The sequence below is a fragment of the Raphanus sativus genome, chromosome 3, assembly GCF_000801105.2.
Source record: "Raphanus sativus cultivar WK10039 chromosome 3, ASM80110v3, whole genome shotgun sequence".
NCBI lineage: Eukaryota > Viridiplantae > Streptophyta > Magnoliopsida > Brassicales > Brassicaceae > Raphanus > Raphanus sativus.
This window is the reverse complement of record NC_079513.1, coordinates 13,944,374-13,967,804: the sequence shown is the minus strand read 5'-3', so window position 1 is coordinate 13,967,804 and position 23,431 is coordinate 13,944,374. Positions and strand designations below refer to the sequence as shown.

The 23,431-nt window shown below is 38.6% G+C and overlaps 5 protein-coding genes, 1 long non-coding RNA gene and 1 pseudogene across 7 annotated transcripts; 3 read left to right on the top strand and 4 right to left on the bottom strand.

Moving 5' to 3' along the window:
• Positions 1 to 104: 104 nt before the first annotated feature.
• LOC108847380 (uncharacterized) lies at positions 105 to 2,489 on the bottom strand. 2 transcript variants are annotated; one of them, XR_008943181.1, is made up of 4 exons: positions 2,254 to 2,487; positions 2,039 to 2,144; positions 396 to 1,349; positions 106 to 253 (listed from the first exon to the last, which is right to left on the bottom strand). It is a non-coding gene; the product is annotated as an uncharacterized LOC108847380 (long non-coding RNA). The 2 variants fall into 2 exon arrangements; XR_008943180.1 differs by having other exon boundaries at positions 105 to 253; positions 396 to 2,144; positions 2,254 to 2,489.
• Positions 2,490 to 2,645: 156 nt separating this feature from the next.
• Positions 2,646 to 4,049, top strand: LOC108847379 (protein N-terminal glutamine amidohydrolase). Its single transcript, XM_018620606.2, has 6 exons — positions 2,646 to 2,806; positions 2,924 to 3,029; positions 3,123 to 3,200; positions 3,278 to 3,408; positions 3,485 to 3,609; positions 3,701 to 4,049. The coding sequence occupies exons 1-6, from the start codon at positions 2,739 to 2,741 to the stop codon at positions 3,856 to 3,858; spliced, it is 666 nt and encodes a 221-aa protein (XP_018476108.1). The 5' UTR covers positions 2,646 to 2,738; the 3' UTR covers positions 3,859 to 4,049.
• On the bottom strand, positions 3,982 to 6,778 carry LOC108835254 (probable glycosyltransferase STELLO1). Its single transcript, XM_057004564.1, has 3 exons — positions 4,862 to 6,778; positions 4,670 to 4,796; positions 3,982 to 4,602 (listed from the first exon to the last, which is right to left on the bottom strand). Exons 1-3 carry the CDS (start codon positions 6,514 to 6,516, stop codon positions 4,126 to 4,128), a joined length of 2,259 nt encoding a protein of 752 aa, XP_056860544.1. The 5' UTR covers positions 6,517 to 6,778; the 3' UTR covers positions 3,982 to 4,125.
• A 1,044-nt stretch (positions 6,779 to 7,822) lies between these two features.
• On the top strand, positions 7,823 to 9,488 carry LOC108835255 (uncharacterized). Its single transcript, XM_018608535.2, has 5 exons — positions 7,823 to 8,117; positions 8,204 to 8,369; positions 8,523 to 8,866; positions 8,951 to 9,017; positions 9,150 to 9,488. Exons 1-5 carry the CDS (start codon positions 8,026 to 8,028, stop codon positions 9,156 to 9,158), a joined length of 678 nt encoding a protein of 225 aa, XP_018464037.1. The 5' UTR covers positions 7,823 to 8,025; the 3' UTR covers positions 9,159 to 9,488.
• A 504-nt stretch (positions 9,489 to 9,992) lies between these two features.
• On the bottom strand, positions 9,993 to 12,562 carry LOC108831746 (uncharacterized). Its single transcript, XM_057005731.1, has 3 exons — positions 10,834 to 12,562; positions 10,642 to 10,760; positions 9,993 to 10,548 (listed from the first exon to the last, which is right to left on the bottom strand). Exons 1-3 carry the CDS (start codon positions 12,479 to 12,481, stop codon positions 10,072 to 10,074), a joined length of 2,244 nt encoding a protein of 747 aa, XP_056861711.1. The 5' UTR covers positions 12,482 to 12,562; the 3' UTR covers positions 9,993 to 10,071.
• Positions 12,563 to 14,308: 1,746 nt separating this feature from the next.
• LOC108838313 (40S ribosomal protein S2-2) lies at positions 14,309 to 15,746 on the bottom strand. Its single transcript, XM_018611267.2, has 2 exons — positions 14,987 to 15,746; positions 14,309 to 14,661 (listed from the first exon to the last, which is right to left on the bottom strand). Exons 1-2 carry the CDS (start codon positions 15,674 to 15,676, stop codon positions 14,497 to 14,499), a joined length of 855 nt encoding a protein of 284 aa, XP_018466769.2. The 5' UTR covers positions 15,677 to 15,746; the 3' UTR covers positions 14,309 to 14,496.
• Positions 15,747 to 16,084: 338 nt separating this feature from the next.
• Positions 16,085 to 19,698, top strand: LOC108858046 (uncharacterized; annotated as a pseudogene).
• Positions 19,699 to 23,431: the final 3,733 nt, after the last annotated feature.

Below are 23,431 nucleotides of genomic sequence, written 5' to 3'. Positions count from 1 at the left end.
CTTTAAATTTATGGGATTTCTTAATCTTTGTTCCGGACCTGATTTTTATATGATTCATTTGCAATTGGTGTAATTGAAAACAAAGGTAAATAAAAATTAGCTATAATCAAATTTGTGTGGTGTCGGATGAGAAAATATGTACGTACAGTACATCTATAATTATCTGACACAAAATCAAGCAGGAATTAACTGGTTTAGAGCAGTCAATTACGAACACCACTCAGTTGACTTAATGGCCACTCCTTGAGCATATCTGCACACACAACAATCTGTAACTATCGCTGAAATGCATAAAATTGGTAAGTTGGTGGAAGGTTAGAGAAAATAGTATCCTAATTTCAATCATGAAATAATCTTAATATCACATTTTAGTAGCAAATTTAATTTAAAATTACCAATTCTCTCAGTGACGTTAGTCGTGAATAAGAATCTCGATAGTATCAATGCTTAGTGATTAGAAGTGTTCGATCCAAAATCTGGCATAAAATATTCTGGCTCATATTCAATCTACATAACAAAGAGAGAGGTAAACAGAGAAAACTTAGAAACAAAACCAAACAGCAAAAAGGAACTTTCTCAGTCTTTTCTTTTACCGAAAGACTTCCTTTTTCTAAAAGACTAAGTTATAAATGAAAGACCGAAAACCTCAGAGGTTGCTATAAATCTGAAAAACATGCTGGCATACATTTCAAGTCTATAAGACAATCATCAGAGAACTAAAAGACATAAACTTTACAGTGAGATTAGTACCAAAGCACCATGAGCAGTAGAAGGCAAAGCTGAAAGCCTTTCGTAGATACTCTCATAACCTTCTGTTAACTCATTTAAAATCTTGAGTCCCATTTTCTTTGCAAATTTTTCTCCAACTGCTGAATCTCCAAAGAATATACTCCAATCCTCTTGTTCAGCTTCACATTCCGTTTTTCATCTCTCAACCCTTTCACCACCTCTTCCCCCCTCGCACCGTTTTCTCAGCTTTACCGTGGGAAATCTGGGTCCTTGCTCTTCTCCAGCCTCTTCCGGTCCCATTTTCTGATGCAGCTGCGGAGGTTGAGGCCGAGTTTTGTCTCTTGTTAATCTCTGCATCAAGTAAGATAGTAAAGAATAATATAGCTCGTTTTGAAAAGTATTCCTTGGAAGACAGTAAAACCTTGGAAGCCCTGGCTCACCAAAGAATACTCAAAATCAAATCCAGTTCCTATATATGCTGCTACCACGCTGTCTCAAGAAATAGTAACTTAATAAAATTATGCAAGAGAGCAAATCGCTTGTGAACAGACACTTAAGCAGATCCGACTTACACAGGTCTAATATCTTCAAATCCTGTAAAATAATACTTGATATCGAACCTGTAAGATAATACATTCATTCACCGTACCCAGTAAGTTAACTCTTCAACTCAACCACAAAATTTCAAAATAAATTAGCCAGCAAGATCATTATATAAAAAGAAATACGAACATGACGTACATAGAGAAAGTTTTGACCAGTTTCCCTGGTAGTATTAGTAGTAACTGTAAATGGTTTTAACTAACCTTCATGTCTGATTTTCTAATGGTTGCTAATAGAGTCCTAAATGAGCGTATCAATAGAAGACAATCAAGGTTTAGAATTCAACATGCGTTTGCATCAGCAAATACATGAAGCAAACATATACAATCAAACAAATCTCCTCCAGATTTTACGTCATGTCTTAAATTATCAAACCGAGAGAATCAAAAATCAAAGAATCCGTTGATAATCTGGAAAGTAGTCAAAAATCCTCTTATCTATTAAAAAATCTAACTAACCCTAGTACATCTAAAGTTATGAGATCTCAAATCTTAAAACTGGGGAAACCGAAACTACGAACTACTGGATGGATATCAAAAGAGGTATCAACGGACATGATCAGCAATAAGCACGAAGACCCAAGAAAAAAAAATTAAAGAAAATGGTGAGCAAACACAAAGGAGCTAGCAGATTCAAGATACGTCGACAGTAAGATCCTCGCCGGAATAATTTGAATTAAACAGAAAAATAAGAAAAAGGTACTTACGTTGACGTCAACCATCAGTATGTCGACCAACATGAACTCATCGCCAAGCTTCACGTTTCTAGCCTCCCAGAACCTCAAAAGCCTAGTTTCGACGGCGGATGAGCACCTGCCGGATTTCAGAACAGAAAAAAATATTCGAGAATTAGTCATAAGATAATCTTTTAGTAATAGTTATAAGAGCTGAAGATAAGATGAGAGAAACAGAGAAAACTCACACATATTTATAACAAAAAATCACCACCTTTCAGATCTAGAGGCATTGAAGACGACGTAGTGGGGATGAGAACCATTAACGATCGATCATGAAGCATCTATGAGACCGTTTCGGAGAAGCTCAGACGACATCTCTACACCGCCGCGAGATGAAAGAAGAAGACAAAAATTAGGTCTACAAGGGAGAATCCCTCCATTGGGCCATCCACGGCGTAAAAACGTAAGCCCAAACACGAAATTAAAAAAAAATCTCAATTAAACAACACTTAAATGAAACGCTGCGCAGAGTGTAGCCTGGACACGTGTCGTCGCGAGGGAAGCCTAATTGATGACGTGGCAGAAGGAGGAGAGAGTGAACAATACTTTATATATATAGATTTTTTTGCTGCATTCGAGACCATTAGAAGAGGAGAAGATGATCAAAGTGGGTGGAACACCTAAGAAAAATAAAGAAGAGTACTGAATCAAATCGAAATTAAAAAAAAAAATGAGCAGCGTAATATCGGAGCTACCAGCGATGGATGCCACTCGATTCCAACACACTCCTTTCTACTGGTAGCTATTCTTTTGCTCACATAACTCCCTTCGATTCAGGTTTCTTCAAAATGATAGAGAGCGGCTTCATATGTAAGAACCTAAGAAGGGGTTGTTGGTCTTTTTATATGTTGGTAGCGAAGAGAACGTGTATCTACTCTGCAAGACGTTGTGCGAGAACGGCGTAGCGGATGCGACGGCTTCTGATCTGTTTGTCGTTTTCATCTCCAATGAGAAGAAGCAGGCACGCATCTTACTTTACTTACTGTGTTTTGGTCTTGTTTGTATTTGCACTGTTTCAATACAAAGCTATAATGTTGATTAGGTGTTGGTGTAGGTTCCACTTTGGCATCAGAAAGCTAGTACCAGAGCTGATGGGATTGTTCTCTGGGATTATCATGTCATCTGTGTCCAGGTAAAATAAGCAACACCAGCTTTGTACCTTTGTTGGAATGAATCAGCCTTGATTTGATTTTATGTTTGCATCAATAGAGGAAGAAAGAAAGTGACTCTGAGCCTTTAGTGTGGGATCTCGATTCCACTTTGCCTTTCCCTTCTCCGTTACCTTCCTACGTGGCTGATACTATCCAGCCTTCTTTTCAGCTTTTTCCTGAATATCAGAGGTACACATCCTTCACCCTACCCATCAACTAACCTATCTCAAGCCTTTTATTGCAATTACTGACCTGGTTACTATAGGTTCTTTCGCGTTGTGCATGCTCCTCTCTTCTTTAAGCACTTTGCTTCTGATAGACGACACATGAAGGAACCTGATGGTAGCTGGACTGCTCAACCTCCACCCCATCAGCCCATTGTTTCCCAAGGTTATACATGTTACACCTTAAAACACCCTTCTTCCATTAACAAGACTCATTTCCTCATTTGTTTTTCTTTTTTTTTTGCTTGCTTTTGAAGATGGAGTCTTGCACAATTTGAGTGAGTACATTGCAATGAGCAGTGCTGATACATTGGCGAGCTTGGATCCCGAGACACTGAGAGAAGCAATCTCACAGAAACTTGGTGTCTTGGTAAGCCACACTCAGCTTCAGGATCTATTCACCAAGCTTCCTTAACATTCCAATCTCTTAATTTCAAGCCTTGTCTCCAACTTTATGATACGTTTTCTCAGTCTTCATTGATAAAGAAGATATTGAATTTAGATGAGGAAACATTATACACTCACGAAAGGTATGGTTGGTTACAAAAGGAACATTACAAGACTTTCTCCAAAAAAAAAATTAGAAAGAGAACCAAAAGTAGACAAATCTTTTGTATTAACTCTGTTTTTTTCTTCTATCATTGCATTACTGCAACCTCTCTATCCCTTGACTCTGTCATCATCATACTAGTTCCATTAGTAACGGGTCGCCTTCAGCCATTTGTCCAACCAATTTGATAAAATCTTGCTCGCTCGATATGCTCCACGGGTGAACAGCAGGTGCTTGAGCAGAATACAGACTCAAAGAAGAGTTAAACGAAGACGACTTCCTCTTATACACCATCGAACCAAAAACAGGGTCGTAGTTCTGAGGCGAATCCATCGACATGAAGAACATCGGTACAGCCACCTTGTAATGCAAGTCCATATCTCCAACGAGCTCCACAAGCTCGGTAAAGTCGGTCACATATCGTTTAGGCACGTAGAACACCTCTGAGCTGCATACCGTTAATGCCTCTTGATTGTTCTTGGCTGCTTCCTTGTAGTTAACTTGGAAATGAGCCGGCATTGTACTAACGGTTCTCTTCACTAACTCTGCTTGTACAGAGAACCAATCAGACTTCCCAGTCGGTTTCACTGATGTCCATGACTTTGACACCTAAAACCAATGCCTTGTAAGATACTACACATATCCAGATAGCAAGAAAATGACAATGTTATTATACCTTGTCTGTAGTCCAAATCTTAGTCTTGTCAGCTTGAAGTAGATTCCAGTAGTTGAGGACTGTATCATCTTCAACAAACAAGAACCCTTCTGCGCTACTGTACCGATCAAATATCTTCGGTAGATGCCTAAAACAAACATACCATTAGTAAGCTACAACTTCAATACTTAAAATCTTGAGAAAAGTTCTTACTTGTAAATGTGGTCTTGTTTGGCTTCTTCAACATAGAGATCAGAGTTCTTTTGAGAAGACAATATCACAACCGTCTTGAACACTCTGCCGTAAAGCAACCTCCACTCAAGAGCAGTGCGTTCAACGGGACCACTACAAAACATAACAAGAACAACGTTCCCAAAGTTCTTCCTCCACCTTATCAAGTTCCCTATCTCACTGCTCACCGTTCCCGTCTCCTCAACACCGAGATGAACCGAAGGCAGCTTCCTCGGAACAAACTCTTTTCTATCCCCGTGTCCTATAGCAGCTCGCGGCCGGTCCAGTTCCAGCGACATCAGCCTAGGCTGTTGGTATCCGACGGTAATCAAATCCTGAAGCCAATCAGCAGTGAACTTCAAATCCTGCTCCGTCCAAAACCCTTCTTCAGCCATAGCAAAGCTCAGATCAAGTATCGTCTCAAAGAAACTGTGCTTCCCCGATCTCCAAGCGAGCAAGAACTTGATCAAACGACCGACGTTGACGTGAAGATCCTTCTCTTCAGCGAAAGGGTACGCTTCGACTCTATCGAACCGGTGAGCGGTAGGTGGATAAACAGCAACGTAACCACCAAGCTCCCACAACAGCCTCTGTCCCCAGTACCCTCTAATCACATCAGAAGCCATGGAACTAACCGAAACAGGAAGCATCAACCCCCAAAACGCCGCCGAATGGTAAAGCGTGTTGAACGAGTTAACAGGCACCATCACACCCTGAGGCAAAGCCACTTTGGGAGCATGCTCATCGAACCTAACATCAAAGGCTTCAAAAGTAGTCTTCCTAGTGAAGTAAAACACCGAATCAACATCAGGCAAACCGTTGGAAACCCCTTGCTGTATAAACTGCTTGCCACCGAACACCTCGGTGTAATACTCCTCGTGATTAATCTCCCCTACATTCTCTAACGGCAAACCTCTAGGCCAAACCGAACGCTGTCCGAAATGAACGTAAGGGTTCACCACAGTCCTGTTGGGATCCTCGTGACTATACTGCAGAACCGGATCTTCACCAACCAACTCCACGTCAAAACTCTTCCCTAGATCACCGCCAATCACTTCCACACGATCATCCGCGTCGTAGATCTTCTTAGCACCGTGGTGGATCGCGAAGAGGTAACCAACGCTCTTCCTCACGAAGGAATCGTAAGGCAAGTGGTCTAAAACGCGGTAACCGAGCTCAGCCTGAGCGTCGAGGGAGAGAAAGATGGAGCCTTTGAGACTCCAGTCTTTAGGTGTCATCGAGTTTCCGACGGCTAGAACCTGCCAGCCTCGGATCTTCACCAGGGTTTTGAGCTCCTCGGTGGGGTGGTTCGTGACCGAGACCACGATCCATCTCTCGGTGAGGAAGGTGGAGTAAGGGGAGGTTTTGTCGGGGAGGACTTGGATCGAGCTCCATTTGATGTGGGGACGGGCGAGGGGTTGGAGGGATTGAGTTGACTGGGAGTGGAAACAGAGGAGGGAGGCGGTGTCGGTGGTGTTGTAGAGGAAGAAGAATGACGCTACGGTGACGATGAGGAGGGAGGAGATGACGATTCTTGAGAGGTTCTCGGAGACCCATGAGGTGAAGTCTAGGTTTTTCGGTTCGGCGAATCGTCGGATCTTCGTCGGCTTCGGCACCGCACGATCTTGAACCAACATCGGATCCAAAAAGCACGAAACTTTCTGAATCAGGACTGAGATTTGTGAATTTTTCCAACAGAACAAGAGAGAAACTGGTTGGTGTGTTGTCTGAATCAGAAGAGAGCTAACAGAATGTAATGCGGTGGTTGGAAGTGACGGTTGCTTAAGCTTGAATGCAAGTCGGGTATGTGAGCTGTGAGGTCAATGGGCGCACACACACACTTGTGAGTTTCTTTGTTTGTTTCTTTATTTATTTATCTAGAGATCCCAAAGAGACAATTAAACAGTAATTCTCTTGCTGTAATCTGTAGTAGGACCAGGCAATGCAAAGCCATCACGAGATAACTATTATTAAAGTGATACGGAAAATGTTTTCTACCGTACTTGCCAGAGAACTAGTAGTAAGAGATACGAGGATAAAAAAGTTTGTTTTCGTAGTGGATTCTCATATTTTTGTTTTACTGATTATAAAAAAAAATACTACTATCAATTTTTTGCTAAAACAAATAAATTTCATTTAAATCAAAGTTTAGATGTTACAAAATACAAACGGTACTCGCCGGCTCTGTATCCTTCCTTTGGATCCATAAAATATTTAGTGTTAAAAGAAAGATGTTACAAACTGTAAAAATGGTCTGATCTAAAAATCGGTCTTATTACAAAAAGATAAAAGAAAACATAAAAATACAACTAAATTTTAACCCGCACATCTGTGCGGGGTTTTTATTTTATAAATATATAATTTTAATATATTATGACTATAATTAAAATTTTATAAAAAATATATTTTTATTTTTATAATAAATATTTATTTTAATCACGAATTTACCATGCATTAATTTAAAATAATATTTAAAAATTTATATTAAAATTTTTGTTAGATTTTTATCAATAGATTTTTGTTAACTAAAAGTATAATTTAATTTGTTAAAATTAATTTATTATTAACATCCTTGTAACTATTAAGGTTTTGTAAAAATATTATATATTTAATAGATTAATGTAAATAATTAAATAATTGTAATCAATGAAATGAACCTAATATGATTTTTTCATGGTAGATAAAAATAGTAAAAGAGAAGATTGATATCATTTTATCTTCATTTCATGAAAACAGTTTATTTCTTTATAGTTTATATAATCTAAAATTTAGAAACATGAGACAAAGTTGAAGAAAATGAATATTAAAAAAAACAAATACTATCAATTTTCTAAAAACTGACTTTAAAGTTAAAAGATAAAATAATAGTAGTGTTTACTACATTATTACCTGTTTTTTCTTTCCAAATATACCACCATTTTGTAGAACTTTATGAACAAAAAACAAATTATCACTGTTTCTTTAGAGGCCTTGTAATATGCTCACTAGAGGCCCAATTTTCAATACAGAAAGGCCCATCAAAACTGAAATATCACTCTCACAACTGTCACACACACCAAATTCAAAAAACTAGATTAGAGCTCAGATCATAGCGCCACTATAAGAAAAACGCAGAGAAAACTTGCTTCGAAAGTTCAAAATCGAAGATGACCGAGTTCCCTTCTTCGATCGAGAGAGAAGTCGCGTCGTCTCTCCTCCTCCTCCTCTCCTCCGATCCAATCCTCTTCTCTTCTCCAAGGTACGCGAACGAGTTTCCGAGTCTCCGAAAACGCTTCAATTCCTAATCCACGCCCTTCGATGATTCTCAAAAAAATCTATTCGCAGTAGTGATAGATCTGGATCTGAGGGAGAAAATCGCTCGCTGTGCGGTGAAATCAACGGTCAAGTAAGCATGAGCTTCGTGTCTACGAGATCGTGCGATTCGGTTCTCTCCAACAACGCCTCGTCGTCGTATCGGAAGAGCTCTGAGGATGACTTCATGAACTTCAAGGTAGCCGTTCATCATCATCATCATCAATCTCAATTTTCACGATTCACGAACTGTTTTTTGATTCTAGAGATTCGCTAGGTACTGGATTATTGATGGATGTGTAGCTAGGGAACAGATTACGTTTAGGATTTGATTTCAATTTTCCATGAACAGATTTCTAGAAAACGCCGTACAAATGTGGTTTACAGCTCGGTTGATTCCAAGGCGGTGAAACACTCGAAGAAGAATCTCGAGTTTGATGAACTCTCCAAGGAGGAGGAGTCGTGCTTGTCTACAGGCTCCAACGAGGTTTCGAGCACAGAGAGCAGAATCAAGGCCACCACGAGTCATGAGAAACTACTACAGGGAGAATCTAAGAAGAAAGAGAGCCACAGGTCGAGTTCTGTTCGGCGTAAGGCTGGAAAGATCTTGGAGTTTCTCGACAGTAGCTGCTCTTCTGAAGTCAAGATCCGTCAAGTGCTTGGAGATAACGCAGATACTAGCAAAGCTCTCAGAATGTAACATATACAACTTGTCACAGGATTCTATCAAAAAAAAAGTTACTGTTTTTGGGAATCTAAGATATGGATTTCTTGATGCAGGCTGGTGAAGATTGGTTATGTGAAGAGGTCTGGAGCTGGAGGAAAGCATCAGCCCTTTATTTACAAGGTACAAATCTGGATAATCACAAGCTCAAATGCACACATATATATACATACACAATCGTTGTTGGAGAATTATGTTCATCCAGTGGACTGTGTGGTATCCTTCTAATGAAGCTCTTCTCTGTTTTCTATGTAGATTGCATGACTAAAATTAGTGCTCGAGGCAGGTCAGACTTTATCCTCCTCCTCCTCCGACCTTCTGTTTATACACGGTATGAGTTCATCCTGCTGATGAAGATTAACTAAAATGAAAGCTATCACGGACATACATATACATATATTATATATATTGTCTAGAAGCAAGTATAGAATACTTATATACACTTACATGGTCTGAGAAGGGTGGCTTACTATAGTCATTGCCTCTGCATCATCCCATCTCAGTTCATCAACTAAAAGTGTCTGCTTTCTTTCATAATCATAATGTCTCCAGTGACAATGTATAAATCTACCGTCTTTGTTGTTTAAAACTCAGTTTTCTACCAAATTTATGCCAAATTAAGGTCTCCCAACCAGACAGGATAAAACAAAAAGAAATAGTTGTCTTTGTATAATGAAATGAGGTTCACTCCTCAGAGTTTGGATTGTCCACATCCCCTGAAGGACCCGTGAAGTGGCTGGGAATTTCTGAAACCAAAAATGTCATCGATTTCAACAGATTGTGAAGAGACTTCCTCTTTGTCACTTGCCTTCCTTTCAAATGCTTACTCCCATACACTCTTATGCTCAACGATTTCTTCCGTGTTGCTCCCTTGGTTTGAAAAAGCGTGTGGCGAGACGAAGCGAGGAGGTGGGAGCTTAGCGCTGACCGCCATGGCGCCTCAAAGCGAGCGCTTTGCCTACCTGCAACAGACAAGGTAACCTACAAAACACTTATACAATATGTATTACGTAAAGCTTAAGAAAGACAAGTAAAAAATAAAAAAACCAACTTCATATAATAAAATTGAAAGGTTCAAATAGCAAAATACTGAAAATACTAAATGCAAACACCAAATTCAAAAGCAACTAAAACACCAAAGTAAAAGCAAATAAAAACACCAATCTGAGTAGAATCTCTACTCAGATTCAGAACCACTCTCCTCATACTCCAATTCCAAATCCTTCCAGAAGCTAGCATCTTTTTCTAACTCCCCTTCAACGTCATCATCTTCATCAACCAACTCCAAATGAGAAAGTGATGGACCATAGCGCTTGCTCTGAGTTGAAGGAGTAGCTTTTCCTTTCCCTTTGTTGTCCTTAGCAGTTTTTGCTCCCCTAGTAGTGTAGCTAGGTTCTTCAGCTCCTACTGCTTCGCTCACCACACTCCATGTCAAGTCTTCATCATCATGGACAAAATCATCATCTTCATCATTGGATGAGTTCCCATCCATCTTCCCCATTAGCCATTCATTGCTATCATCTATCTCATCCAACAGAATTGGATCCTTGGCATCATTTCTCCTCATCCTACGCTGCAAAGCACGATTGTATTTGACAAACACCATGTCATTCAATCGGCCTTGAGCTAGTCGGTTCCTTCTCTTGGTATGCAGCTGAGTTTTATCAAATATTAGAGTATCAATCACGTCATATATAGATATAGTTCATGTAAAACAGTGTAAATATAAAGATTGTGAAAAACTTACAAGTTGAAAGACTCCCCAGTTTCTTTCACAACCTGTTGCACTGCATGTAAGACTTAGCACCTTGACTGCAAAGTCTCTGAGATTTGGAGCTGATGATCCGTATGTTGACCACCAGTCAGCTGCAAAAAAATAAAAAATAAAAATAAGTTTAAGAATACATCGCAGTGCAGTGCTTAAAACAACTCTACGTACCTGGTGATTTCATCTCCCTTTGCCTAATAGCCATGGGAAGACCAAAGAGGCCACTTGCATTCTTAAAGACTTCAAGCTCCACCATGATCTTGTCTTGAACAGCAGGCTCTCGAACCAGCCTTGTGATGCAGTTATACAAGCCAGTCTCCACTTCCTCACAACAAACATCAACCGTATGAGCATAATGAACAGCTGGATTGAGGAAATAACCTGCTGCATGAAGTGGTTGATGTAACTGGCAGTTCCAGCGATTGTCTATCATCTCAAAGACCTTCTCATACTTCTCTTTCTTCCATTTGAAACTCTTAGCAATAGTTTCCTTTGCCCTATCCATTGCAGCATAGATATACCCCATTGCTGGCTTCTTCTCACCATTAACCATCCGGAGGACCTTCACCAAGGGACAAGTTAGCTTAAGAGCATAAGCTACGTTCCTCCAGAAGCCCTCTTGAAGGATATACTGCTTCATCTTTCTTGCTCCTGCTTCTTTAGGCCACTTCGACTTGTTCCACTCCTCTGAGGTCACCATCTTCTTCAAATTGGCTTGTTGAAGGTGAAATTGACTCATTGTGATGAAGGAAGTTGCAAAACGAGTTACAGCAGGCCTATGCAAGTTCCTCTGGTTCGTGAACCTTCTCATCATATTGACCAGAGGAACACGGCAGTAGATGTATGCATTGACAAACATACACTTCTTCATAGCATCCTTAACAGCTTGCACCTTTCCGATGTCCTCCAGCATCAGATCAAGACAATGGGCAGCACAAGGAGTCCAGAACAGATGTGGGCGTTTAGCTTCAAGCAGCTTCCCAGCCTTCACGTAGTTGGAAGCATTGTCAGTCACAACCTGAACGACATTCATCTCTCCAACTTCCTCAACCATATCATCCAGAAGCTTGAACAGCAATGTTGCGTCTTTCACAACTTCAGACACCTCTTTAGACCTGATGAACACAGAACCCTTCGGTGAGTTAACCAGAAAGTTCACGATGTCCTTCTGCACCACAGAATCACGCCATCCATCAGACATGATGGAGCATCCTTTCACTGCCCACTCCTCTCTGTGACCAACTAGCTGAGCATCAACGTTTGCTACTTCGTTCTGAAGTAAATTGAACCGGAGCTCGTACATTGAAGGAGGCTTTAATCCCATACCATACTGCCCAATCAACTCAGTCATCTCCTTGAAACTGTCGTGTGTAGCAGCATTAAAAGGAATGCCAGCATCATAAAACCACCTTGATATGCCTCCACAAACTTTCTCTCTTAGCTCCTTGTCACAAACTCCCAAGACTCCCTTCAAATCCTTTCTGCCTTTCAAGACGTCTGGAGGCAGAGACGTCACAAACTTATCCAGAGGTCCACGGTTCTTCCTCTTGATACCGCTGCGTTTTGGCTGATCAGCATCCACGTCCTCCACATCTTCTTCACGCACAGCAGGTTGAAACTGCATAGCTAGAGCTGCTCTTTCTTCAGCTTTTTTCACCATGTAGTTCTGCAGCTCAGCTCTAACATGTTCTGGACAGATTGGACACTTCTTTGCATTCTTATGCCCTCCAACAAGATGTTGCTTCAAGCGTGAAATGCCAGCAGTTAGCACCTTGTAACAGAAAATACACTTCCAATGGTTGACGTTGTTGTTGACCATGGTCCCGTATTTCCTTCCCGGATCCACTTGTTGGCCTCCTCCTTGAGACCCTCCTGCTTGAGATGTTCCAGCTCCAGCGTCAGACATGATCACCTACAACATGATCACCTACAACATGAGTCTATGTATAAAAAATACATGATCACAAACATTTATTATAGAAAAAAAGCTACAAACTTAAGAAGAAGAAACTATGATCTAAACAAAGATTGAGAAGAAGCGTAAAGAAGATAAATCTAATCAACTAAGAACCTTGCAAACGATAAGAGAAGCTACTGCCGTAAGTTTAAGAGAAGAGAAGCTAATGATTTTACTTAAGGTTTGTAGGTTTATTTATATAAGAGAAGAAGTAGTAGGGTTAGTGGGATTGTATCCTACGTTAGTGGGATTGTGGATACCTTCTCTGCACGTCTAGAATATATTCTTTCTAAACTGTTTTAGTTAATTGTACAATTTTGAATAAAAATGCCATTTTTTTGTGTAGGTGCAACAAATCGCCGCTTTTACCGCTTTTGCAAAATATCAAAATCCAGGAAAAGCGAGATAAAGCGAGCGTTTTACGTACCTCGACTGGTTATGGGTTCCCTTGGCGATGAGGTCCTCGCTTTGTGTCGCTTAGCGCCATGGCGCCAAAAGCGCTCGCTTTTTTAAACCAAGGTTGCTCCAATCTTGACGTATTCCTGGAAGAAATCTATTAACTCCTGCTTCTGAAGCTGACGACTCAGTGCAGCACCCTGTCCACAAGGAAACCCCATTTTCTCATCAGTTAGTTGCTCTCATACAACTTCTTACTCACTTGAACTAACCCTACAAATGATTCAAAGTAACTTAGTTTACAAGACAGGAGGAAACTGGTTCTGTACCTTTGCCTCTTTACGGTTGAACTCGAGTGTTCCACTATCTCTTGCCAGTATAACCGAGATTCCTCCTAGTTCTTGTGTTTTTCAAGCTTCATGTCTATAAAAGTAACTTAGTTTACAAGACAGGAGGAAACTGGTTCTGTACCTCTGCCTCTTTACGGTGGAACTCGAGTGTTCCACTATCTCTTGCCAGTAAAGCCGAGATTCCTCCTTCTAGTTCTTGTGTTTTTCAAGCTTCATGTCTGTCAAAGCTGTTACATTGCTCTTGAGAAAGAGTAACTCATGTAGTTAAAAAGGATCATACCGTCTTAGCTAGATTACTTGAACTAACTGGTTCACGCATCTCACCTTAAATTCCTCATCACTCATCTCGTGAAGTTTACTCTCAAAGCCTTTCAGTAAAGACTCCACCCTCGAATCAATATGTACAGGACCCTGTTTAAAACCATTAAGTGGTTTATGACCTTGATGTTTCCTCTAGCCGTTGGTACTGGTTTATTGGTGGACTCGAGAATCAGCAGAAATAGTTTACGATTAGAAGTTAGATCCGGTCATAAGTGTAGTGTAGCAAAATGAACATAGATTCCCAGAATATTAGTGGTTAATACGTATACAGGCCCTCAAATTCATTAAAAAATAGGTGTCGACCATTTAGTAATTGTCTCAAGGGTCCATAAATCCCTGATTACCCTTAAATTAGTTCTTGTTGGAGGTGAAATTCGAACACGTCTAGGGCACATGTTGATCGGGGAACCCTTTGCTACATTTAGAGAAAAATCAACCATGACTTCGCCATGGTTCTGCTTCTGTCGTTAGACCATCTTGCTTCTACAACTCAATTAAGGATGATTGGTTCGGTTTTGGTTCTACCACTCATTAAAGAGTGTTTAGCCAAGGTAATAGAAAAGTGTGTTACAAAAAAAAAGGTAATAGAAAAGTAGTGAAAATCAAAATAGGCACCGGGAACTGAGCAAAAAACTAGAACATTACCATATCCATAATTAAAAAAAAACTGAGCAGAAGTAACCGTTTGAGAAGAGACGAAAATATAAAGATGCAATCCAGCAACATATAGTACTACCAAAGTTTCGACCTTAAGCATAGTAAACTCATGAAAGGATAATCCAAAAACAAAACAGGGGAAACTGTTGTTATTTAGGCGGCTTGGTCTTCACCCTCGGTGATGACTTTCGTAGTTGTAGTTCCCTTCGTGGCCAACAGATCTGTGTACTCTTGATACGGCGATTTTTTAAAGCTCGTCTCTTTCCAGAACTCTGGTGTGAGGAATCCGTAAGTCTTCTGAAGGCAATCGAATGTAGCCTGCAAGCAAATGCATGATTGAAGAGAATTAATCAATGAATGCATACTGACAAAACAAAACACTTAAATTTGTCTGTAACAAATGAACTGATGTAATGCAGTGTTCAAATGTTCAAACTGATCAAGTCTGGAGAGACTGAGCTTGCGATTAGATATAAACACAAACACATCATGACAAACAAACAGCTCAATACATTCTTACTTCCATCAATCAGAGCTATATAAGTCACAGATACTTCTAAAGCCAGCTTCTTCTAAACAAGTAGTACTAACAATGTGGCAGAGCAATTCACAGGCAACAACTTTAAAGGAAGAAAGATCAAACCTTGACGAAGTTTCCAAGAGTCTTGGTAGAACCTCTCGAGGAAGTGAAAACATCATCAATACCAGCGAACTGAAGAACCTTCTTAGGAACCCTAGCGGCCACAATACCAGCACCTCTAGGAGCAGGAACCATCCTCACGGTAACGGAACCACACTTCCCCGTAACCTTACAAGGAACAGTATGAGGCTTCCCAATCTTGTTACCCCAGTAACCTCTCCTCACGGGAATCACAGACAGCTTCGCCAGTATAATCCCACCTCTGATCGCCGTGGCAACCTCCTTGGAGCATTTCACACCAAGACCCACGTGTCCGTTCGTGTCTCCGACAACGACAAAGGCCTTGAACCTCGTCCTCTGACCGGCCCTGGTCTGTTTCTGAACCGGCATGATCTTCATCACCTCGTCTTTCAAGGTGGGACCGACGAGGAGATCGATGATCTGGTACTCCTTGACGGGGAGCGAGTGGAGGTAGATCTGCTCTAGCTTCTGGATCTTTCCGTCCTTCACGAGACGGCCGAGCTTGGTCACTGGTGTCCACTTCTCCTCCTCGGCGGGACGGCCTCCGCGTCTTCCACCACGTCCTCTCGGACCACCACGGCCGCGGCCACCGTCACGACCTCCGAATCCACGACCGAAGCCACCACGGTCTCCTCCACGCTCGGCGCCGCGTTCTCCTCCACGTTCAGCCATTTTTCGAAATGGAGAGTGTTGACAGAGAGATTGGAATGTGTTTGTTAGCAGTGAGGAAGAGGAAGCCCTAGCTTGCGGCGAAACTGTATTTTATATTGTTCAGATGATACAAAATGAGTTAGGGTTTCTAAAGGCCTTGTAGAACTTAATGGGCTTTGAGCCTAATCTAATCCTCGGCCCGGTTTATAACAAGATTTCAAAAGTCGAAAGATCACTTTAGTTGTGGGTTTTGAATTAGGATCAGACCAGCAGTCAGTGTCAGTCAATAATCAAATCCTCGGCCCGGTTTATGGTCAACGATCTGAGGACATCCTTGATGGTTGCTGTATGTGGTTCACTACGGGGGCACGTGCCCCCTACTACTTAAAAAAAAAATATTAGATATAGTTTTATATATATAATGATCGCATGAGGAAAGCTGAGAAGTAAGAATTCTAAACACAAAAAAAAAAAAAAATTCTAAACACAATTATTATATGAGTCTCATGAAGCCTAATATAAAAACAAAGATAATTAAATTTAAAAATGTCCAATCAAAACCTAAAAAAAAATTAGTAATGAAAGTTTTTTATTTTGACCTAATTACACAGCATTCACGTTTTTGTCGTCTTCTTTCTTTTAGTTTTTACCAATTAAGTTTTCTCCACAAAATCTAACGCACACAAACAAAGAAGTACGTGTAACAAGTTCAAACAGAACCTAAAAGGTAAAACTAAATGAAAATTTTGTTTATGTGATCTAAGCAATAAAAATCGCGAGAACATAAAAACTAATAGTATTGTGCTAATTTTTTTTCTCACAGAAAAAATTTCAATGGAGAAATATTTCAATCCTGAAATAAAATTAGCATCTACATCTGCAAACTCTGAGGATGATTTGCCTTTTTCAAAGAAAAAGACTTTGAAGTTGATTTGGAGAATTTACCTAGTGATCCCGAAGATAGGAAAAGGATAACCGAATACCCTTCAAATCAAAGAGACGAGATAAGACGCAAATACCTTGTGAGAGGTCCTTGTCAACCTCGTGGTCATGAATTTCCTATAACATCGTTTCAAAGTAAATTGAGACGATTCAACCCTGCTTGGTTTGATCTTTATGGCGCTGGTTAGAGTACAGTGTGAAGAAAGATAAAGCATTTTGTTTATTCTGCTACTTGTTTAGAGATTTCACTGAAAACAAATGCGGAAGGGATGATGCATTTGTTACCAAAGGCTTTGATGACTGGAACAAGACATAGAGATTACGTGATCATGTGGGAGCCGTGAATAGTTTTCACAACAGTGTAAAAGGGTTGATTATCTGATGAAACCAGGACAATCAATTGTTCATACTTTTTATAAGCAGAATAACGCGGTTAAAAATGAATACAAGATCAGATTGAATGCTTTAATTGATGCTTGTAGGTATTGCTAAGACAAGGACTTCCGTTTCGAGGTCATGATGAATCGGTGAATGCAGTTAACAAGGGAAACTTTTTGGAGTTTGTGAAATATATTGCAGAGCAAAATGAGCTTGTAAGTTAAGTTGTGCTAGAGAATGCCCCCAAGAACAATCAGATGGTATCCCACAAAATCCAGACAGATATAGTTCATTGCTTTGCGGAAGAAGTTATTGAATCTATTATCAAAAAAGTTGGCCATGATGTATTTTGTTTGTTGGTGGATGAATCTGCAGATGTTTCTGATAAAGAGAAAATGGCAATTGGTTTTCGCTTTGTTGATACACATGGGATAGTTAAAGAAAGGTTTGTTGGTTTGGCTCATGTGAAAGAAACATCTTCTTTATCTCTGAAGAGTGCTGTTGATTCGTTGTTTGCAAAACATGGATTGAGTATGAAGAAGTTAAGAGGACAATGTTATGATGGAGCAAGTAATATGAAGGGTGAATTCAATGGTCTGAGAGTTCTAATTCTGAGAGAATGCAGTTCTGCATATTATGTTCATTATTTTGCTCATCAACTTCAGTTAGTTGTCGTTGCATTTGCACAAAAACATTTTGAAGTTGGAGATTTCTTTGATAAGATTGTTGTCTTGCTAAATGTGGTTGGAGCTTCTTGTAAGAGGAAAGAGAAGATTCGAGAAGACTACCGGAAATAAGTTGAGGAAAGAACTAAAAAAGTGAAATTAAGACTGGAAAGAGATTGAACCAAGAGGTCTCGCTTCAAAGACCCGGTAAAACTCGTTGGGGGGGGGGGGGGTTCTCATTATAAGACATTGCTGCAGTTGGTTGATTTGTTCGCTTCTATCATTAAAGTGCTTGAGTATGTTGAAATCGATGGAAGTGATGGTATCAAAAGACGCCAAGCTAATGGTCTTCTAAAGTACTTCCAAACCTTTGATTTTGTGTTCTACTTACAATTGATGTTGCTTCTTCTTGGGATCACAAATAGCTTGTCAAAGGCTCTCCAAAGGAAGAATCAAGACATTCTGAATGCTATGTCACTTGTGAAATCCACCAACCAACAATTGCACAAGATCAGAGATGATGGATGGGAATCTCTGATAAATAAAGTGTCTTCCTTTTGTAAGAACAACAAGATTGAGTTCCTGGATATGGATGATGAATTCAAGAATTCAAGGAAAAAAATCAATACAACTAACGTGCATCATTACAAGGTGGAGCATTTTTACACTATATTGGATATGCAGATTCAAGAGTCTAATGACCGTTTTGATGAGGTAAACACATAATTACTTGGCTGCATTGCTTTTTTGAGCCCCACTAATTCATTTCATGAGTTTGATCAGTTAAAAGTTATGAGATTGTCTGAGTTTTATCCTGAAGATTTTGGTCCAGTCGAGCGAATCACTCTTGGGCATCAACTAGGTCTCTATATTGACAATATTTGAGAAGATGAAAGATTTTCTAATTTGAAGGATCTTGGAGATCTTGCATGCATGATGGTGAAGACAAATAAACATCTTTCACATCCTCAGGTTTATCGGCTTTTGAAGTTAGTTTTGACTTTACCTGTTGCCACCGCTACAGTTGAAAGATGCTTTTCAGCGATGAAGATTGTGAAAACTAGTTTGCGGAATCAGATAAGTGATCAGTTTTTAAATGATTGTGTTGTTTGTTTTGTTAAAAAAGAATTGTTTGAAAAGGTGACAAACTAAGTAGTAGTGAAAAAATTCCAGAATATGAAATCTCGTAGGATAAATTTGTAAGGTATTTTTAGTTATGAAATTTTTTATTTAAATGAATTACTTGTTAAAGTGCCCCCGATTAGTAATAGTTCTAAATCCGCCACTGGCTGCAACTTACGGAAGCGTCGATGTGATCAAGGGACAAACGTGAACGGAGCTTGCGGGAACTATCAGAGTACAGCGCTACACTGCGCTGCTTCTGGTGGAACTGTGAACGCTGTGCAAGTGGTTAAGCTGCTTCTCGCAGCTGGTGCTGACTTGTTATTGTTGTTCCTCCTAAGCTTGAAGGTGTGAAGTTAATGCTTCATGATCTTCTCTCATCTCCTACTGAGTTCAAGAATAATAAAGAGTATATGTCTTTACCTGACATCAAGAACAGTGTCTACGCAACTGATGAGTTTAGAATGTATATTCTCTCTCACCGTGGCCGCAACCCAATGTTCCTGCTCTGCATTTACCTGGTCGCAATCTACAGTCAAGCAGGCTTAGATCTTCTCTCAACGCAAGATATGTTCATCAGGATGAGTTCAATATATGTTGTCGGGGATTACGAGCAGGAGCAACTCCTTAACGATTTTTACAGTTCGTTAAGCTTTTCATTAACAACAACAACTGGTGGTGGGGTTCTTCAAATGGTGAACGTGATTGGGGAATGAGCTCAAAGGAGGCACTTGGTAAGTTAACATCATATTCATCGTTTGATGTATCATGGGTCCAGTCATTAGTGAAGGAGTCTGTCTCCAAATGAGGTCAAATAGAAAGAAATCCTATGCTGACCAAAACTTGGAGAAGACAACAACGGTTGAAGTAGTAACTGACCATGCTGGGCTTGAAGCGTGCATTAAGAAAATGCAGCTCGATCAGCTCGTAGCTTAGCAGAACTGAGAGGCTATAGACCAATGAAGCACATTTTTTTTAATAGCCTTGGTCTCAGTCTGTCTCTCTCTTTGGTAGATATAAAAAGAAACATATAAAAAACATTTTTTCGTCGGTAGTGATGGTGGTGGTTTTGTAAAAAGGTAACAAGGAAAAAGAGTTTGAAGTTTTCATTGTTTTTTATTTGGACAGGGACAAGACTTGCATTCACCCCATGTGGTGAATCCTGTAATTCACCCCTACTCTCTATCAATCAAATTGACATGCTGGCTTAATTTTAAAAAAATAAAATCAAAAGAAAAAAAAGAAAAATAGGTTGGAAAAAAAAGAAATACCTTCGACGTTAACAGTTTCCATACGAAACGTGATCTGATTTTTTTTTCCATCGACATCTTCTTCTTCTTCACTCCGTGCAGAAACTTCCAAACAATCCTTAGAATATATGTAATTAAGTACTAATTAGTTATCACATCAATTCTTAGAAAAACATTATTAACCTCTGAGTTTAATTTTTTTTTTTGCTATGTATGCTGTGATCATATAGCTATAAGCTTAGGGTTGTTAGATTTTCTCTAATCATGGTGAATTGATGATCATATTTGTTTTTTTTAGATTTTCTGATTATCACATCTACATATGAATATAGTTATTGAATCAATTACATGTTACTATGGTTTTCTTCCTTTATTATGATGGTGACAAAATAAGGTCAAGTCTTGAGCTTTTTGTGTTACCCCTAATTGTTCTATGTTATATCTACTATAATATTTAACTGGTGTTTGTATTTTTCTATGTATTTGCAATGGAGAATAGTCATTTAAGTGGTAAAGAAACTGTTTCTGCTGGTGAGGATGAATCTAGTTTGCAAGTTTCAGGTGAAACCAGTTTGTTAAAACCAGTTTGTTAAGTCAGAAGTCAGATGAGTTTTTAGCTGAGAAAAAAGATGTTACACTCAATGATTATGATGCTTTCAGCGATGAGGATGCTTCAGTCAGTGATGACGATGAAGAAAAGGACATATGCAATAACGAGGATTATCTTCAGACTGAAGATGTTGATACTTTAGAGGCAAGTAATGAAAATCAGAAAAAAATCTGAACTATGCATTAGAATGGAGTTTAGTTATGATGAGTCTGCATATAAAGCTTATAGAAAGTATGGAGGAAATCATGGTTTCGACGTGAGGAGACAGCGGACTTCGAGAAAAAACCAGAAGCTAGAAAGGATGGTTTATGTATGCTCAAAAGAGGGATTTAGACAAGAATCTAAGGTCAAGACATCATTTTCACGACCAACCACAAGGTGTGGTTGTCAAGCTCGCATATCTTGCTATCTTCAGGGTAACGGAAGATATAAGATTGTGATTTTTGAGCCGAATCATAACCATGATTTAGTGAGGACGCTTATGAAACATTTGTTGAAGAGTAACCGAGCAATCTCTGTCTCTCAAAAACAACATGCTGATGATGCTGATATGTTAGGAATTTCAGCAAAAGCAACCATTGAAATGCTGAGCAGAGAAGTAAGGGGGCGAGCAAATATAGGTTTTGTGGATAAAGACCTGAAAAACTACATATACCGTAAGCGAATGGCAGCAATGGAAAAGGGAGATGCTGGAGTTGTTTTGGAGTACTTTCAGAAAAAGAAAGAGGATAATCATCTTTTTTTACTCAATGCAACTTGATGAGGATGATATGATCACTAATATATTCTGGGCAGATGATCGGTCAATTAGTGATTACAATCTTTTTGGAGATGTCCTTTGCTTTGATACAACTTACAAGAACAACGAATGTGACAAACCCTTTGCTCCATTTGTCGGCATCAATCATCATAAGCAAACGATCGTGTTTGGTGTTGCTCTCTTATATGATGAAACGACATAGTCTTTTGAGTGGCTTTTTCAGACTTTTCTTGGAGCAATGCCTGGAAAACAACCGCAAACAATTTTTACAGACCAATGTGCAGTAATGGCAAATGCAATAGGAAAAGTGTTCCCTGAAACAAAACATAGGTTATGTGTTTGGCATATTTATCAAAATGCTACAAAGAGGTTGAGTCGTGTATTTCATGGACCAGACCAGTTTGCCACAGACTTTGGAAAATGTGTATATGACCATGAGAATGAAGCAGAGTGGTTATCAGCATGGAGTGAAATGCTTGAGAAGCATGGATTGACAGAGAATAAATGGCTGAAGGATTTGTTTGAGCTGAGAGAAAAATGGGCAAGGGTATATGGTCGTCAAACTTTTAGAGCCGATATGGTGAACACACAGCATAGTGAAAGTATGAATAATATTTTGAAGAAATACTTGAAGCGCGGTTTTAACTTGCGGTGCTTCTTTGAACAGTATGAAAGAGTATTTAATGAACGGCAATTTAAAGAATTAACTGCTGACTTTGGCATGATACATACCTCGCCAGTGTTATTAGCTCCTGTAGAAATGTTACAACATGCAGTGGACGTGTATACACCAAAAGTCTTTACTTTGTTCTAGAAGGAATACACAGCTATAGATGATTATGTTGTCAAAAGGGTCAATAAGTCTAAAATGGTAAGTGCTGAATACAATGTATCTTTTCGTGGTGTTGGGATAAATCATTTGGTTGACTATGTGTAGAGGTGCATGGTGGCCTAGTATTAAAGTAGGATTTAATAATCAGTCATCACTTCTATACTATTAAAGTATGATCATATTTTAAATTTTAGGATATTCTCTTTGTATTTCAATATATTTACAAGTATTCCCATTGACATTTAATTTAAACTAAAAATAAAATATTTTCTGTAACTATGGTAATTAATACTTTCCATATTTTGTGAATGATACAAATTTTTAATTTTATGCAGTATATACTCTCTATTTAATTTGAATATCATTTTTCATCTATAATATTATTTAGAGATCGGATATGAATATATACATGCAAATTAAAAAAATACTAATATGCCATTTTTTACATAATAATGATATGCCAATTTTGAGTGTTCAATTTTTTTAAAAAATTATCTTAAAATTAAGTTTTAGATCTAAATATAATAAAAATACAAACTTATCATAGAAACCAAAAAAAAAATAATACTTTCATATCAATAATAAAGTTTCCTATTACCATTGTTTTATTTTCTTCAAATGACATAATACAAATCTCATTAAAGTCTAAATAGTTATTTTTCAATTTTATATAATATTAAGAAGTATGAATTAATTAATAAACATTTCAAAATATTATTTATTTTTTTGGTTTTTAATGGGTCATCTCGTATCGGATCTTAGGTTAATAGCGGATTTTTAGATTTTTACCAGGTTTTCCAAAATTATAATTATAATTCTTTTTATTAAATTGAACTAAATTATACACGTGTCACTGGATTTATCGGTTCAATCATAGATCTGGGTTGGATATGAAAACACTGCTTAAAAATTAATTATTATAATAGAACATTTTTTTGAAACACAAATAGAAAACTTTAAAATTATTTATTCTCTAATCAAAATTACAAATTCAATTAAATTTTTAAAGATAAAAATATATATGCGTTTTTAAGCGCAGATCAGAATCTAGTTACTTATTAATTAAGGAACATTGGAAAATAGTGCATTTGCTTTTGGGTATGATTGAATGACATTTTTGGAGTAAATATCTTTTACTATATATTTCACTTAATTACTGCCAATCAGGTTAAATATGATAGAAATAATTTTCCTCTATTTTCAGCTGAATAAACCTG